The sequence below is a fragment of the Halyomorpha halys genome, unplaced genomic scaffold, assembly GCF_000696795.3.
Source record: "Halyomorpha halys isolate HHAL.00 unplaced genomic scaffold, Hhal_1.1 Scaffold823.1, whole genome shotgun sequence".
Lineage (NCBI taxonomy): Eukaryota > Metazoa > Arthropoda > Insecta > Hemiptera > Pentatomidae > Halyomorpha > Halyomorpha halys.
Genome location: NW_027110567.1, coordinates 89,588 through 104,640, shown reverse-complemented (window position 1 = coordinate 104,640; position 15,053 = coordinate 89,588). Strand labels below are relative to the sequence as shown.

The 15,053-nt window shown below is 30.7% G+C and overlaps 1 protein-coding gene across 1 annotated transcript in view; it reads left to right on the top strand.

The window, feature by feature from the left end:
* LOC106686460 (uncharacterized) overlaps nt 1–15,053 on the top strand; it is a gene marked incomplete at its 3' end in the record, with an annotated part of 330,086 nt that overhangs the window by 240,313 nt on the left and 74,720 nt on the right. Inside the window, exon 8 of the mRNA XM_014429795.2 lies at nt 9,383–9,715. Coding sequence (XP_014285281.1) covers nt 9,383–9,715 — 333 coding nt within the window. The remainder of the gene's footprint in view (nt 1–9,382; nt 9,716–15,053) is intronic.

The following is a 15,053-nucleotide window of genomic DNA, read 5'->3' as shown; positions in this document are numbered from 1 at the left end:
AATATTATATCATTAAAACCTGTTTCACAACAATCCCAAGATGGCTCCTTGACCCACGGGATTTACTAATTTAAAATACAGCCATTCCATCCTCCCATCCTGATCTTGTAACAGCCCGGATCGAGCAATGACGGATAAAAGTAAACGAATCAAAATACACCCATGTGACTTTTACTCTCTGCCGCATCTTCTGTCCACCTATTCTGTTCAATAGCCATACTCTTACCCAGATCCAACACATTGCGATATCTTGGATTCATCCTACTCTAAAGACTTACCTGGAATCAACACACTAGACTTAAAAGAAAAGATCTTAACAGACGATTTAGCAACTATAATGACTACTGAACTGGGCCTCTAATATCTCAATAGAAAAGAAACTACTAATTCATAAGACTATTCACAGACCTATCTGGACCAACAGACTTGAACTTAGGGGACACTTAGCCTTCGAACGCCAAACGTATGCAATCCTTTCAATCGAAATTCAATAGACCCATAGTCAATACATCCTATTACGTTTCCAACAGATTACTACACCTCTTATACCTTTTGCTGTTGACCTCATTATCATCATCATCAATCGGAGCGACAACCCATTACTGGGTCCTGGCCTCCTCAAGCAGCTTCCTCCAGTTTAATCTGTTAAGTTCAGCTGCTCTCCAATTCCTCACTCCGAGCAGGGTCCTTGAATCCTCTTTAACATCATCGAAGCTTTGGGCGGCCCCTCGGTGTTCTATGTAGGCGCTCATTGAGAAGTTTATTTGAGATCTCATCAGTCCCCATCCTTGCCACATGGCCTACCCAGCGCCGCCTACCAATTCTCACAATTTTTCCAACATCAGGCTCACCAATTAACAAGTAGACTTCCCTATTCGTGACTCTTCTCCAAGCTGAACCATTCCTTACTGGGCCGTAGATGCGTCTGAGTATCTTTCTCTCAAACGTTTGGAGATCCCTTTCATCGGCCTTCGAAAAGAGCCCAAGTTTCCGAAGCGTAGAGCAGCTCTGGTCATATTGACGTTTTATACAATCTAGATAGTGAGCTACTAGCAAAGTGCCGACACAGTCCAAAAAAACCTATTGGCCGATGATATTTGCCTCCTTATCTCGGTCGAAACGTCATTGGTGACAATAACTTGTGATATGAGGTACACGAATTCCCCAACTCGTTCCTAAGAGTAATGACCGATTTGGACAAAATCTTCATTAAAACCTCTTTCTTGAGCAGCTATCATACATTTGGTTTTGTTGGTATTAACAACAAGTCCCAGCTTCCTCGCAGCATCATCACGGACAAGAAAGGCCTCTTCCACAACAGTATTAATCTCCCAATAATGTCGGTATCATGGAGTTCTGGTAATGTCGAGATACTTTGTTGAAGTAGAGTGTTTGCGGCTTTTGCGCACTTAACCTCGACTGGCCCATCACCAGTGACGCGGTGAGAGGGCTGCGCTTGGATCTTGGCCCTGCATGCATTATTTTATCTAATAACATTTTTAGAAAGAAAAAAAACCTTTTAGGGGCCATAACGATAAAATTAGTAATAAAACAGACACTTAGTACTGTCATTATTATAGGCACAGTAATAAAACAGCCGGTTTTTTTTTATTTATATTAATATTATATTTGTTTAATTTTGTTAGGAATGTGTTAATTTGTCACTGTTATTCATTCCCCAAGGTTGTGGCAGATTGTAATATTTATCAATAAATAAATATATTAAAAAATTTAAATATATTTTAATTTTATATGTAATACAATTAAATTTTCTGTGTCTGTTTTGTTAATAATTCTATTATTTTATCAGCATGACCCCTAAAATTTTTTTTTCTGAAAATGATTTTTTTTAAAAACAATTTTAACGTGCTCAAAATCGAGATGATTTTTTTTTTATCCACAAGCTGTTGTACTAATGCGATTTATTTTATTTAGCATTATATTTATTCTTGCCATCTATACTTTTTTGAAAAATTTTGTCTTTTATATATTTTACACTATCCTTATCACATATTCCAGGAAAGTTTAAACAGTTTACGAGTTTTGTCAATTTGAAGTTTTAAAAAACTGTACGATTTAAACTTTTCGGTGTTTTCACGACTGCCATATACATGTTTAAAACATAAAGTAAGTGAAAATAGAAGGCTAGAGAAACAGGTAAAATTACTTTGCTGGCAGCTGGTGACTGGCGGGGAAGACAGGCTGAAGTACAACTGTCACTCAATCAGGCGGTTAGCCCAGATCCGTCACTACAAACTCCCACCTCTTTTCCAAGCTTTTAAAGTTTCTGACCGGGCTTAATTTTTTAAGTACCTTCCAATTCACAATTAGGTCCATCTTGGACTAATAATTCATGCCTCTAATAAAAGATTATGGTTAAAAGGATTTTTGATTAGTTGAACTTTTAGAAAATTCATTAGGACTTGTCTGAATGAGTTTCATACCTCATCAAGAAGCTATTCAGAAAAAAAATCTTTGATCTTACGAAAAGAGATTTTTTTAATTGCATAAAAATCAATAATTTATTTATTTTCTGAAATTTACAGGTAAAACACCCATTTTTTTAGTATAATAACTTTTTTGTTTAAATATCTCTAATCGCTTGATTTGAATATTTTTTTTTATATTTGTTTGAATTATTTATTAAATACAGATTTCCGTAATGCTACGAATGATATATGGTGCATATTAAGGTTCAAATACTTTTTCCACAGTACACTGTGGTGATATGAAATTTCTTTTTTTGCATATACTTAGTTTTAAACAATAGAATTTTTTTTTAAAACATCAACACAACAAAAAAGATATAGTAATTAAAAAAACAGAGAAACAGTAAATTTAAATAAATTAAATATTATGAGAAACAAAAAGGACAATTAATATACTTGATCATACAATATATATGAAATTGGTGAATGACACAATTTTCCTTGTTTAAATATAACAATTTATTTCACATACAACAACAGCGACGTTTCTGGATTATCTCCCTTCTTCAGGTTGCTAGAGGTTGCTTACAACATTACTACTATATCATATATTCATCAAAACTATTCATAAACTATTTACCTGATAAACTATTTTATATATAATGTATAATTATCTCCTTAATTTGTCATTTCAATATTGAATCATATTATTGTCAATTATTAAATAAAAAAACTTTTTATAATATCAGATATTATACATTTTTCAAGATTAATAATTACTTCCCCGCAGGTTATCTTTCATTATGGTAACAACCATATAGACTATAACAATCATCTCCTACCTCTATTACCACAAAGATGAACAATCTAACTAAAATTAACAATTTTTATATACAATAACAAACAACAAAGATTAAATCAAATCTAAATTCTATAGAAATACACAAAACTAAAATTTTGATTTATTTATGTCTATGTGATGTGTACTTAAAGTTTTTCTTTCTGCTTTATAATTAACTGCTTTTTCAATGTTATTTGTAATATGTACTGATTCTATTATTTTTCCATTCTTAATATTCTTAACTATATCTAAATATTTCTGGATTATTGAAATCAAATTAATGTTTATATTTAATACTATGTTATGCCAGTGCTGTCTGTAATTTTGATGTTTTTTATATTTTTACAATTAGTCTTATATTATATTCTTATTTTTAATTTTTTAGATGTTTTTAGAAAGATTGTGTCATTCACCAATTTCATATTATTTCTAGAAACTCTTCCAGTAGATCATTAATTTAACAATATATATGTTTTTTCAAACTCAGGTTTCAATTTATAATCACGTTTTGTTTACACGTTTGTGAGTGTATCTTTTCACAGTGTGGTGAAATTTCGAATTCTGGTCCATGAAAAAAATTCTAGTTTTTCATGTTCGGAAATACTTCGGCATGTAATAAAAACGTAAAAAAATTAACGTGTTTTCTATGTACCTTGTTAGTAATTATTTCGTGTATGTTTTAAAAAACGGAGTGCAAAAGCCGAGGTCAAAATTCGGGCAGTAGTATCTCGTTTCTTTCCTCACTTTTTTTTCCAATTATACGTTTCAAACAGCACACTACACAAAGTCTATACGGTTTGGCCTTTTAGGCAGTTGGTGGAATAATATGAATAATCTGTCTTTCTGTCAATCGGAACGGTATGGGAGGCCTATCGCCTTTATTCTACTATCGAAATTAGATAACAAAAATACAATTAATTATTATTCACAAACTGATGAACTGATGAATCACTAAACTCTGGTACAAAGATTTATGTGATCGGTTTCAAAGTCTACGGCATACTGAATTCAAAATTAAATCACGTCTCCTTCTTCAGTTAAAATAATCGTAAAAAATAGAGGGAGCAAAGAATCTATACGTAGTCTTAGATATCTTTGGTAGATTAAACAGTTTGAGGGTCTTACCTTGCCCGTTCGGAGCACATGATAAAGTGAATGGTCGCTTTGCCCGTGACCTTCTTGGGATAAACTTTCAATGGGTTAGTGATGTCTTATCGTAATGTCCTATTTTGGATATCAATGGGTCGTCGAAAATGATACTATGAGAGATAAGATTTTTTGTACTCTTTAAGTAGGAGTATATATTAGAAATTCTAGTGATCCGAGAATGTTTACTATTCTCATACTGTTTTGAATTACTTAGTGATCTTATATTCAACACTATTTTTAATTTTTTGGAAAAAACCTACCACACCACATGTTATAAATTCAAATCTGAAATCAAACCCGACTCTTCCTTTGGGAGAAAAAATCACTTTGGCTATCTCATCACTTAAATCAATTCCATTACTGAATCATAAAACTCAGTACCCACCTTGGACTCTAAAACAATGCTACATCGTTCTGATATGCACAATAATAATACCACCACTGTCAAGTATAATGAACGGTCGTTATGTCTTCTTGAAAATATTCCTGAACATTTTTTGATAGGCAACGATTCCAAATCAGAAAAGTCAACTGCCTCGTCTTTTTTTACTCCTAATTCAACCCACAAATTTAAATTACATAAATCATCTTCAATATATACCTTCGAACATCACGCGACAGCATCAGCCCTCAATTTTGGCCTGCCAATAACTCAAAATCAATCGTAATAATTTCAGATTAATCGAGCATTCTAAAAAGTTTTAGAAAGATATACCCTAAGCAAACACTTATAACTTTCTCTATAAATTTCATTTGGATCCCAAGCCAGATTTGCATTATTAGAAACCGGCTCGCAGACAAAGCTACAAGAGAGACACTCACGCTCCTTGCCAAGGCACCGCCGTTATTACTCCAACAGATCTCAGTACACCTCTTAAAATAAACTTATGATTAATCATATTTTTGAAGAATGCCCAGTAAGCCCAACAGTAAGCAAAATAGAACTAACCCCAAATTTATCTGAACTAACCGATGAAACTAAAGTTGAATTGGTATTTAAATTTTAATAGCATCCTGCCTTCCTTGCAAATTATAACATTTATTTGGTTTTAATTTTAATTTTATTATTATTATATTTTTTTATTTTATTTTTAAGTGTGCGTGAATAAATGTGTGTGTTTCTTTATTATTACAATAGTACATAGGTGTTGATGACCAAAAGTGTTTGCACCTTTAAACAAAACTAGACAAAGAACTAATAAATTCTGGCATTTATTCAACTCATGCTTTCATAATAAGTTCGGAATATATGAAATAATCCCCAAGAGGATGTCCACGGTCCACCTAAATCTAAAAAATCAACCATAACTTATTTATTGGTGACCCCACGAAATGAAAATCTAAACTTCCCCACTCTGGTTAGATTAGGTTGGTTATATGTTGGTATATTTCAGAAATGATCAGCTATGGTGCAAAAAAAAAAGTTACAAATAAAAGTGCCGACATAATTTAGCATTGATAGTTTTATATGAACGAGCAAAATATCCCGGAGCTTTCATTACAACATATGAAAATTATGGCATCAAAATAGAACGAAATAATCCAGTAAGGCTAATCGATAATGCCTCAAAATGAGGTAAAGTTGACAAAATAATTTTATCAATAATGAAATGTTAATGGTCAAAGGTTGGGAGTGGGTCTACAGAAAACATAAAAATGAAACTACCTACTTTCTTAGAGGAATTTACTTTATTTTAGAACTCAAACGTGTCGATATATTGAATAAAAGATATCAAGAAGTTAAATGATGTGTTTATTCTCCATTCCGATGGTACACCAAGAGGAAACATAAATGTGTTTGTAATTGGATCAGAGTTGAAGCCTATTGGATGATCGATTCGGTAAAAGCGCCTAGAATTCAACCATGGACGGATCTCTCGTTAAAACGTTCCGTGTTATTTGATTGGCCCCTTCCAATTTGTATTATATCGTTACTGATTGACTCCATCACTCTACTAATATTAATTCAATTCAATCAAATTTCAGCGACCAGTTAGTCGTTTTGCATCTTAAATATTGATGGAATTTCCTAATTCAATCCTCTTTATCTTTTTTTTTTAGTTTACGTTAGCAAAAAGAAGTATTTCTTTTTTTAATTTTATAATTTTTCGGGCTTTGACCGCCCCTGTGGTGTTACAGATAATGTCATTCGATTAAAATTCATATCAAGTTAGTTTTCATTACTAATAGAATAAAACTACGATTTGAAACTGTTAATAAACATTAATAAAAGAGCCTGATGAAAAAAAATTCAATTATATCACCCCAATTTCCCAATTCAGATTACTTTAATGAAAGCTATATATTATTATTAAATAATTCGTCAAAATTGATGAGTCTGCCAATTATAGTTAGGGAAATACGGAATGTTAAAAAATATGAATTTTACATTTGGAACTTTATATTATATATTATACTTTACTTTCAGTATAATACAAGTTTTATCAAACATAGAATGTACAACTGCTAGGGTATAACTTTTCAACTTAAAAAATATTTTTAACGCCTGTTGAACAGATTCGATACTTACTTGGACTCCACATACAAGACTGAAACAACAACAAACTGCTTGTAGGCTCTCGAATGCTACAACAACTACTTGAAAAACACTCTAATCTTCCCATTCACTACGAAAAATAATTATACACTACGATAATTAGACCAATTTGGACATATGGAATTGAGCTCTGGGGCTCTACCAAACCATCAAATTCCCCCTGCATCCAATCCTTACAATCGAAAATCCTTCGTAAAACTCTTGATGCTCCTTATCACTTTACAAATAAACTGATCCAAGAAGACCTTAACATCCCATTCGTTGTAGATAGATTTGGCCCAAAACAGATATGCGTCTTTTATTCCAAACTCCTTACCCATCCTAACCCGTTAGTTCTTAATCTCTCATCCTTAACAATCCCTGATAATCCTCCAAGGTGCCTGAAAAGAAGATGGCTACGGGTCCTTCTAATTTAAATTAATGCTTGAAATACTAGCAATGGGTGGTTCCTTCCCAAGATTTTCAAGTGCAAAATGAAACATTCCACATATATACATATTTTATTTATTATTTTGTGTAGATGTAAATTACATTAAATAAATAAAAAAAAATATTTTCCATCTAAGCTAATCTAACTTGAATGACATAGTATTATTTTATTTTTAAAAAGCGTCTGAAATTTTAAAACGGCGTGTAACCCGTCACTCCTTTTTTTTTAAACCCTTCCATAAAATAAAAATTAGTACTTCATACATATATAATACATGAAATGTATTATGCACACTCTACTGTGCGTTCTCCCTATGATTGCCTTGTGGCATTATTAGATGTTGATCTGAGTCCAGCTAAGGTGTTATGGTCAAGCTATGGCAATAGCTACGCCAGGGAATCAACGAGACATGAAGAGGCCGTTCCGCTAGCCACTCATGGCCTTCGTGGTGGCCTTACTTATCTGACTTGTCAAACAGACAATTATAGCAAGTAGGTTGATAATGTATATTATTCCACAATTTCACAAGAGGAAATATAACACAAAAAATATCAGATGACTATCCTTTCTGGCTGAAAATGCCCCACTAAGACAATTAGGGAGTGACGATCCCATATCAGTTTTGAAATATTTGCTTAAAACAGGAAGAGAGAGCTTAAGATGGAGGTAAATGGAACAATATTTAAAAAACACCTGACATTGAATTTTACAACGTAAATTTAAAAAAAAAAAAGTTGGAGAGGGTTAAATAAAGAAATTCCACTGACATGTACAAACAATTTGTATAAATAAGATGCTAAACGGCATACTGGTCATTGGAATTGAATTGAATTTAATTAATATCAGTAGAGTGAGAAAGCCAGTATTATATCAGTAGTGGTATAATATTCTATTAATATAGTATTCATGTCCAATTTTATTATATATATTTTTTGAAATTACGGAAAACTTATTAAATATTTATATATAAGTTTTTATTCGCTAAACACTATGGCGCAACTTTGTATTTAAATTGTTTGACACTGTAGTAGGTTCGTACACAAAAAACCCCCTTTAACGACTTCACAAATATAGTCAGTGTTCCATATAATTTATTATCACATCATTCGTAATATTTCAGTCTTGATCACGTAGTCTTTTAGTTTACAGTTTTTTTATGCTTTTATGACCTTTTCTGTTCTAGTATAGTTTTATTCCTACGGGCGGTAGTAAAACTGCACTGACCCTAAGGTTTATTGCTAAAATATGTTCTTCAAAGTCAATCGCCAGTTGACTACTACCCATTCAATACAAAATATTGCTACAAAAAGCTAACTCGGACATATGAATAATGTCTTAAAACTGTGTATGAAATAATAATAAAAATCATTTTCGAACGGTAAATGAAATATTTCCTCTTTTAAAAGGAGAGAAAAAAAAAACAGTATCTCATTCTTGATCTTAGCGTATTTTTGTAATAGATGTAGTCAAAACTAATTACTGTTTAGTTTACTAGATTATATCATTCTAACGTATTTTAATAATAAGAGAAAATATATTTTTTCAAGAAAATTAAACCATTTCAATGAGTTGAATTATCAGTACGTAAGACAGAAACTTCGGCCTCACGATATATAGTCTTGGAGACTGTGAAAATGCCTTATTTTTAAAATTAGCTGCTTTTCATCATCCTATCCACTATCGAACCATTATTAAGCAAATTATAATTGCCTAGCTAGATAAAATTTGTGTATTATTTGAGTCCCACTGGTGCTGATTCACACACTATACCAAAGGTATGACTGTGGAACAACTAGGCCTTACCAAAATCATCAACCAATGGGCGTTGATGACCAAGCTATTAAACGCCCTTTCAAAACTAACAAACAAACAAACCTAACCATATTATCCTCATATATATTATCCACGATCAACCATCTTCTCATCATTACAGTAATAATGTATCAATATTTCATGTTCACACTTTCATTTAACAGGTTGACGTCGCTGAGCTGCTGGCAGCACACGACAGACTGAGGACCCAAGAGGAAGAGTTCTCGACTTCTTCGGCTTCCTCCAGTTCGACATCTATCAGCTCCGAAGATGGATCCGAAGATGAGGCGGAAGTCGTGCCAGAAGATGCAGCCGTTGAAGCGGAGTCTAAACTGAAACTGAATCCCAACCTGCCGCCGGACAAGACTTCAGGGTTGGCCGAAACTTATACCAGACCGTACCTCTTCACCTTACCTGTGCTCTTCTTGGCTGTAGTGAGGGGGAATCCAACTCTAGTCTATCTGCTACTCAAGTATGGTGCAGCAGTCAACTTTCAGGTCAGTAGATGGTTTTATATTGTAATTAGTGGATTAAGAGGTGTACCACATCTAATTGCCATTTTTTCTTTATTGATTTAAAATAAGGATAAAGTATTGAATTCAAATTTATGATGTTACTAATAAAAAATGTACAGCCAAAATCTGTTTTATTTAGTTATGAGTGGACATTTTATTTTCAACAATCATCAATTTTAATGAATGAAAAAAAGTTTAAATAAAGTGAGTGTAATAAACCATTAAGCTATTGCAATATACCTTATACCTTGAATTTCTTAAAATATTTTATAAGCTAATGCACAGATTTCACAATTTCATAGTAAAATCTCAATACTAAAAAGTCACATTTTGAGCTCCCAAAATTCATACCTACTTAGTGGTATAGTATCTTCACTTGAACGCCACGAAAGAGTATTTTAATTATGGTTAAAAAAAAAATGTCAAAACAAAGGGTGGATTAAAAACGTATAAACCTATAGTTTTAATTTTATTTCATTTTACTGGCTACAATACATTTTTTAATGGAATCCTCTTTTGATAATTAACTAAATCAGTTAGTAAATTTAAATTAAAAAAAATTGTAGATCGAAAACAAACGTTATAGAGTGTTACCTAGATAGTTGGACATGGTGAGGGAGAAAGAAAAGAATATGTTTTCATTCATTATTTACTACTTATAAATATATTTTGAAGGAAAAATATAGCCTTTATAGTAGAACAAAATTAGTAGAATAATTCTTATTTTTCCCCCAATAATTGGCACTCGTGCAAGAGGTTGATAAGCAATACGTTTGATTTATACATTTTCAGCTAATGACCCTATTACGAGGGTTGGGATTTTTATGTTTTCAAATAGTTTTTCTACAACGTCTAAAAACATATTTATTCTTTATAGGAAATATTTGCTATGTTTTTAATAATTTTATTTTAATTTTTTGTAATAAGTACATGTTTTAGTGCATATTTCTCATTTTACATATTTTAAAATATTTTTACATTTTTTTAAAGTACATATTCTAGTCCATATTAAACATTTTACTTGGTATTCTTTTTCTTTTTAATTCAAATGAAAATTATTCTAATTAAATAAAATAATAATAGCCAAAAATTCCATCATAGATAGTTTCAATTATTTTCCAAAAAGATAAAAAAAAAATATTTAACGTAATTACAATTATAAATGTAAATGTAACTCTGATCTCCTCTACTAAAATTTCTAGATATACTATTTATTTTTTTAATTTGATGGTCCGGGTGGAGGTCACAAAGGTAGAAAAATAAAAAAAATTAAAAAAATAGAGAGAAATGCTATATTGGCAAGAAGAAATGCTTCCCAAATACTATAGGTCACTACAACACACAGTGTACAATCTATCTTACAAGACAATATAAAAAAATAAAATAAACGAAATACATTGGTACAATATTTACAACACATTTATTTAACCAAATTTTATTAAATTTGCATTTTTTGAAAAATATTTTTTCTTCTTCAATTTTATTGTTTTGTTTTAGTATAATTTTATTATTAAAACAATAGTTTTAATCCTCTTATTACATCCCAATCTAGGATATCTCATATTTCTCTTTTCCGGTTATCTGTCATAAACACTGAGTTTATTATGCATAATTTTTAAAAGTTTTATTGATTAAGGTTTCGTCCTACTTTCTAAGGCTTCATCGGAGTTCGAACAACTGAGAACAATATATAAACAGTGTTACAAAACTTATCATATCTTATAATGGTTATATCTTGTTTTGATCCAGCCCTGATGAATGGGGCAAATCTCGGTCGCTAAAAAATGTGTTCTGCTACTTTTATACTTTTCTTAACCACCACCAGATTACCACATACTGCAAACAATATATATGTTTTATATTCTAATATGTATTTAATGCTTTATCAATATCGCTTACTTGGTTACTTTATGTTTCCATGGTATATCACCTTTCTCTCCTGATGAACTACAATACGATATAAATCATAACCAAATGTCAAAACACTAAAATAAATTAAAATTTATCTTTGCATCCTTTTCTTGGCTGCACACTTAAACAAGGTTCTACTTGATAAATATAATTGGTTTTAGACAGGAACATCTTATTTTAAATACCCAGATTTCCTTTATATATACAGGAATAATGTATTTATAATCCTCCTTTATTCAAAGAAGATGAATATATTCTCTCCACCAATATTTTCGTCCTATTTTTTTCCATATATAATAAGATTATACATCTTAAAATGTTTAAATTATTATCTGGATTATCTCTCTAGGAAGTCTGGTGAGTCAACTTTTTATAATTTTTTGAGGTTTATAATTACTTCCATCATTTTCAATAAATTATTATTTATTCACTCATTAACATTGTACAACGTTTCGGGACACACCGTCCCATATGGGGAGAAATAAGAACGACCATATACCCGACTACATTAGCACTATTAAACGAAACTGAAATGATAATATAACAATTTATAGTCAATGCAATCAGTATATTATCACTTGAAGAGAGAAAAATAGATGAATGAAAAAACAGAATGGATGAATATCACAGTTTCATAATCCTTCACACCCCCCCTCACTCTCTCTCTCTCTATGCTGGAAAAAATTAAAATTCACTCTCCTCTAAAATTATGCAAATTGGACGGTGTGTCCCGAAACGTTGTACAATGTTAATGAGTGAATAAATAATAATTTATTGAAAATGATGGAAGTAATTATAAACCTCAAAAAATTATAAAAAGTTTAAATTATTAAATTTTCTTCCCTTATCTGCGATTTGTACGTTCTATAAACCAAATAGTGTATGCATGACACTTAAACATTTATTTTTGAATTGATTAGAATCTAAGTTGTTAAACTTTAACTGGAGTAATATAGTGTATGTGTGTAATATAGTGTATGTGTCATGCATACACTATTTGGTTTACAGAACGTACAAATCGCAGACAAAGGAAGAATATTTAATAATTTAAACATTTTAAGATGTATAATCTTATTATATATGTAAAAAAATCGGACGAAAATATTGGTGGAGAGAATATATTCATTTATAGGTTTTGTTTGTTTTAATATCTATATAATGCTAAGAAGATTAAAAATATATAACTTGTTTTATATATATATTTATTTCTATTTTTTATTATTATTTTTGTATTGGAGGAGAAGGGGTAAGGAGGGAGGAAAAGAATTCTTACAAATTTCACCAGCACTTGAAGCTTTAATAACGCAGGACATATTTAAAATGAAAAATCCTCATATCTATGTGGAATTTGGGTGTCTGTGATTTTTTGCCGGAGACTCTCTGTACATTTAATTGGGAAGTTCAATATATTCTCAACCAGTCCCATTATACTTTAGTAATTAATTATGGGAAAGATGAGAACGAGGTTAGTTGGTCCTAGTTGGGATATAGCCCTTGGTTGATAATGGTCTAAGCCCGACCAAGTGCGTGTAAACTTAATCAGTCATTGAATTTTCTATGGGTTGCTCTTGAATTAATTGGGCGGTTTCAATTTCAATTTAATTTTGATGAGGGCCCTCCCGGAGGATTGACGAAGCCCCTTGGAAATGCATAGCCCTAGTAATTGGCAAGAACCCTCGGGAGCGATGGGGAGGTCCTGCAAACAGGATTCCCTGGACCTCTTCTCTCTCAGCATTAGCCGATTGGGTCCTGGCTATAACCACTCCAATAATTTATCCCGGTCTCCGTGCAAAGAATCTAAGTTGCCCCATAGGCTTCCGTCATGCCCATTATAGTAGGGGATAGAGCAGTAAAGAGAACAGTGGATTACTTCCGTAGTTGAATTTTCTTACTTGTACATTGTTATTGATCTAGTCACATTCCCTTTGTTCCTATTGGACTCAAGCAAGCATTTTTAACTCCAAGCACTGGAACAAAATGAAACCTAATTCGATCATTGTTTAAAAGCAAAATCTTATATGGCGGTTCACTGCTTTTCAAAAGTTGAAATTAAAGAATTTTATATAAAAAATTATATAACACAACATAATAAAAAAAATAATTTAAAAAAAACTAAACTGAAATAAATAATTTAAAAATACTCGTAATGAGAGAATAATTGTAATATACAAGGTATTGTAATATATATATAATTATTATATTACACACTTTATATAATCATTATACATAAAATATAACGATAATATATAAACTTTTACAAAATATATTAATGAAGTTTAAATAAATAATTCAATTCTTATCCATTAAGTCCGACGTTTCAGCCAATCCGGCCATCCTCAGGGACATCTACCATAAAACAGCTTTTATTACATGTATGATCTTAACAATTCAAATTACTTAACATTATTATTTATAATTTATCTTACCTTATTACAAATACAATAATTTTACATAAATAAAATAATACATTCAAAAGGAAAATACTTGAATCCATTTACATATCTGAAAATATTAATTATACTGTAAATTTCAAAACAGATACAAGAAATTTGAACCAACACTATGCAGAGGTATTAAGTAAAATTAATTTATGAAATATATAGGATAAATTAAATGTGGATAGTTATAATTAGCCGTGATGTGATTTTTACTAATGAAAAAAGAGGAAAATTAAAAAAATATTGTTATAATAAATATTTTAATGCTTGAACTGAGTGGAGGAAGGTTACAAGCAAGGTTGTGATAAAGTTTAAACAAGTGACTGTGATAAATGAATTATAATTTTTGTTTTTAATGTAAAAGTTGACTAATTAGGTAATTAGACATAATGTAGGATATACTTATTAACAAAAGAATATTTTTACCTAATGGTTTTAATGTTTCATATAATTTTTTGTTGCGACCTGGGCAGAATAGCCTGCATGAAGTTGAGTGTTTAAATATTTTTAGTTCCAAAATTGTAATAAGGTAAGATAAATTATAAATAATAATGTTAAGTAAATTGAATTGTTAAGATCTTTTACTTCATTTTACTTAATATCTCTGCATAGTGTTGGTTCAAATTTCTTGTATCTGTTTTGAAATTTACAATATAATTTATATTTTCATATATGTAAATGGATTCAAGTATTTTCATTATGAATGTATTATTTTATTTATGTAAAATTATTGTATTTGTAATAAGGTAAGATAAATTATAAATAATGATGTTAAGTAATTTGAATTGTTAAGATCATACATGTAATAAAAGCTGTTTTGTGGTAGATGTCCCTGAGGATGGCCGGATTGGCCGAAACGTCGGACTTAAAATAAAAATAAAATGTGTTTAGACAAAAATGGATAAATATTGAATTATTTATTTAAACAAAATTAACCATTCTCGAGAAAGTTAAAGATTATAAATATATAT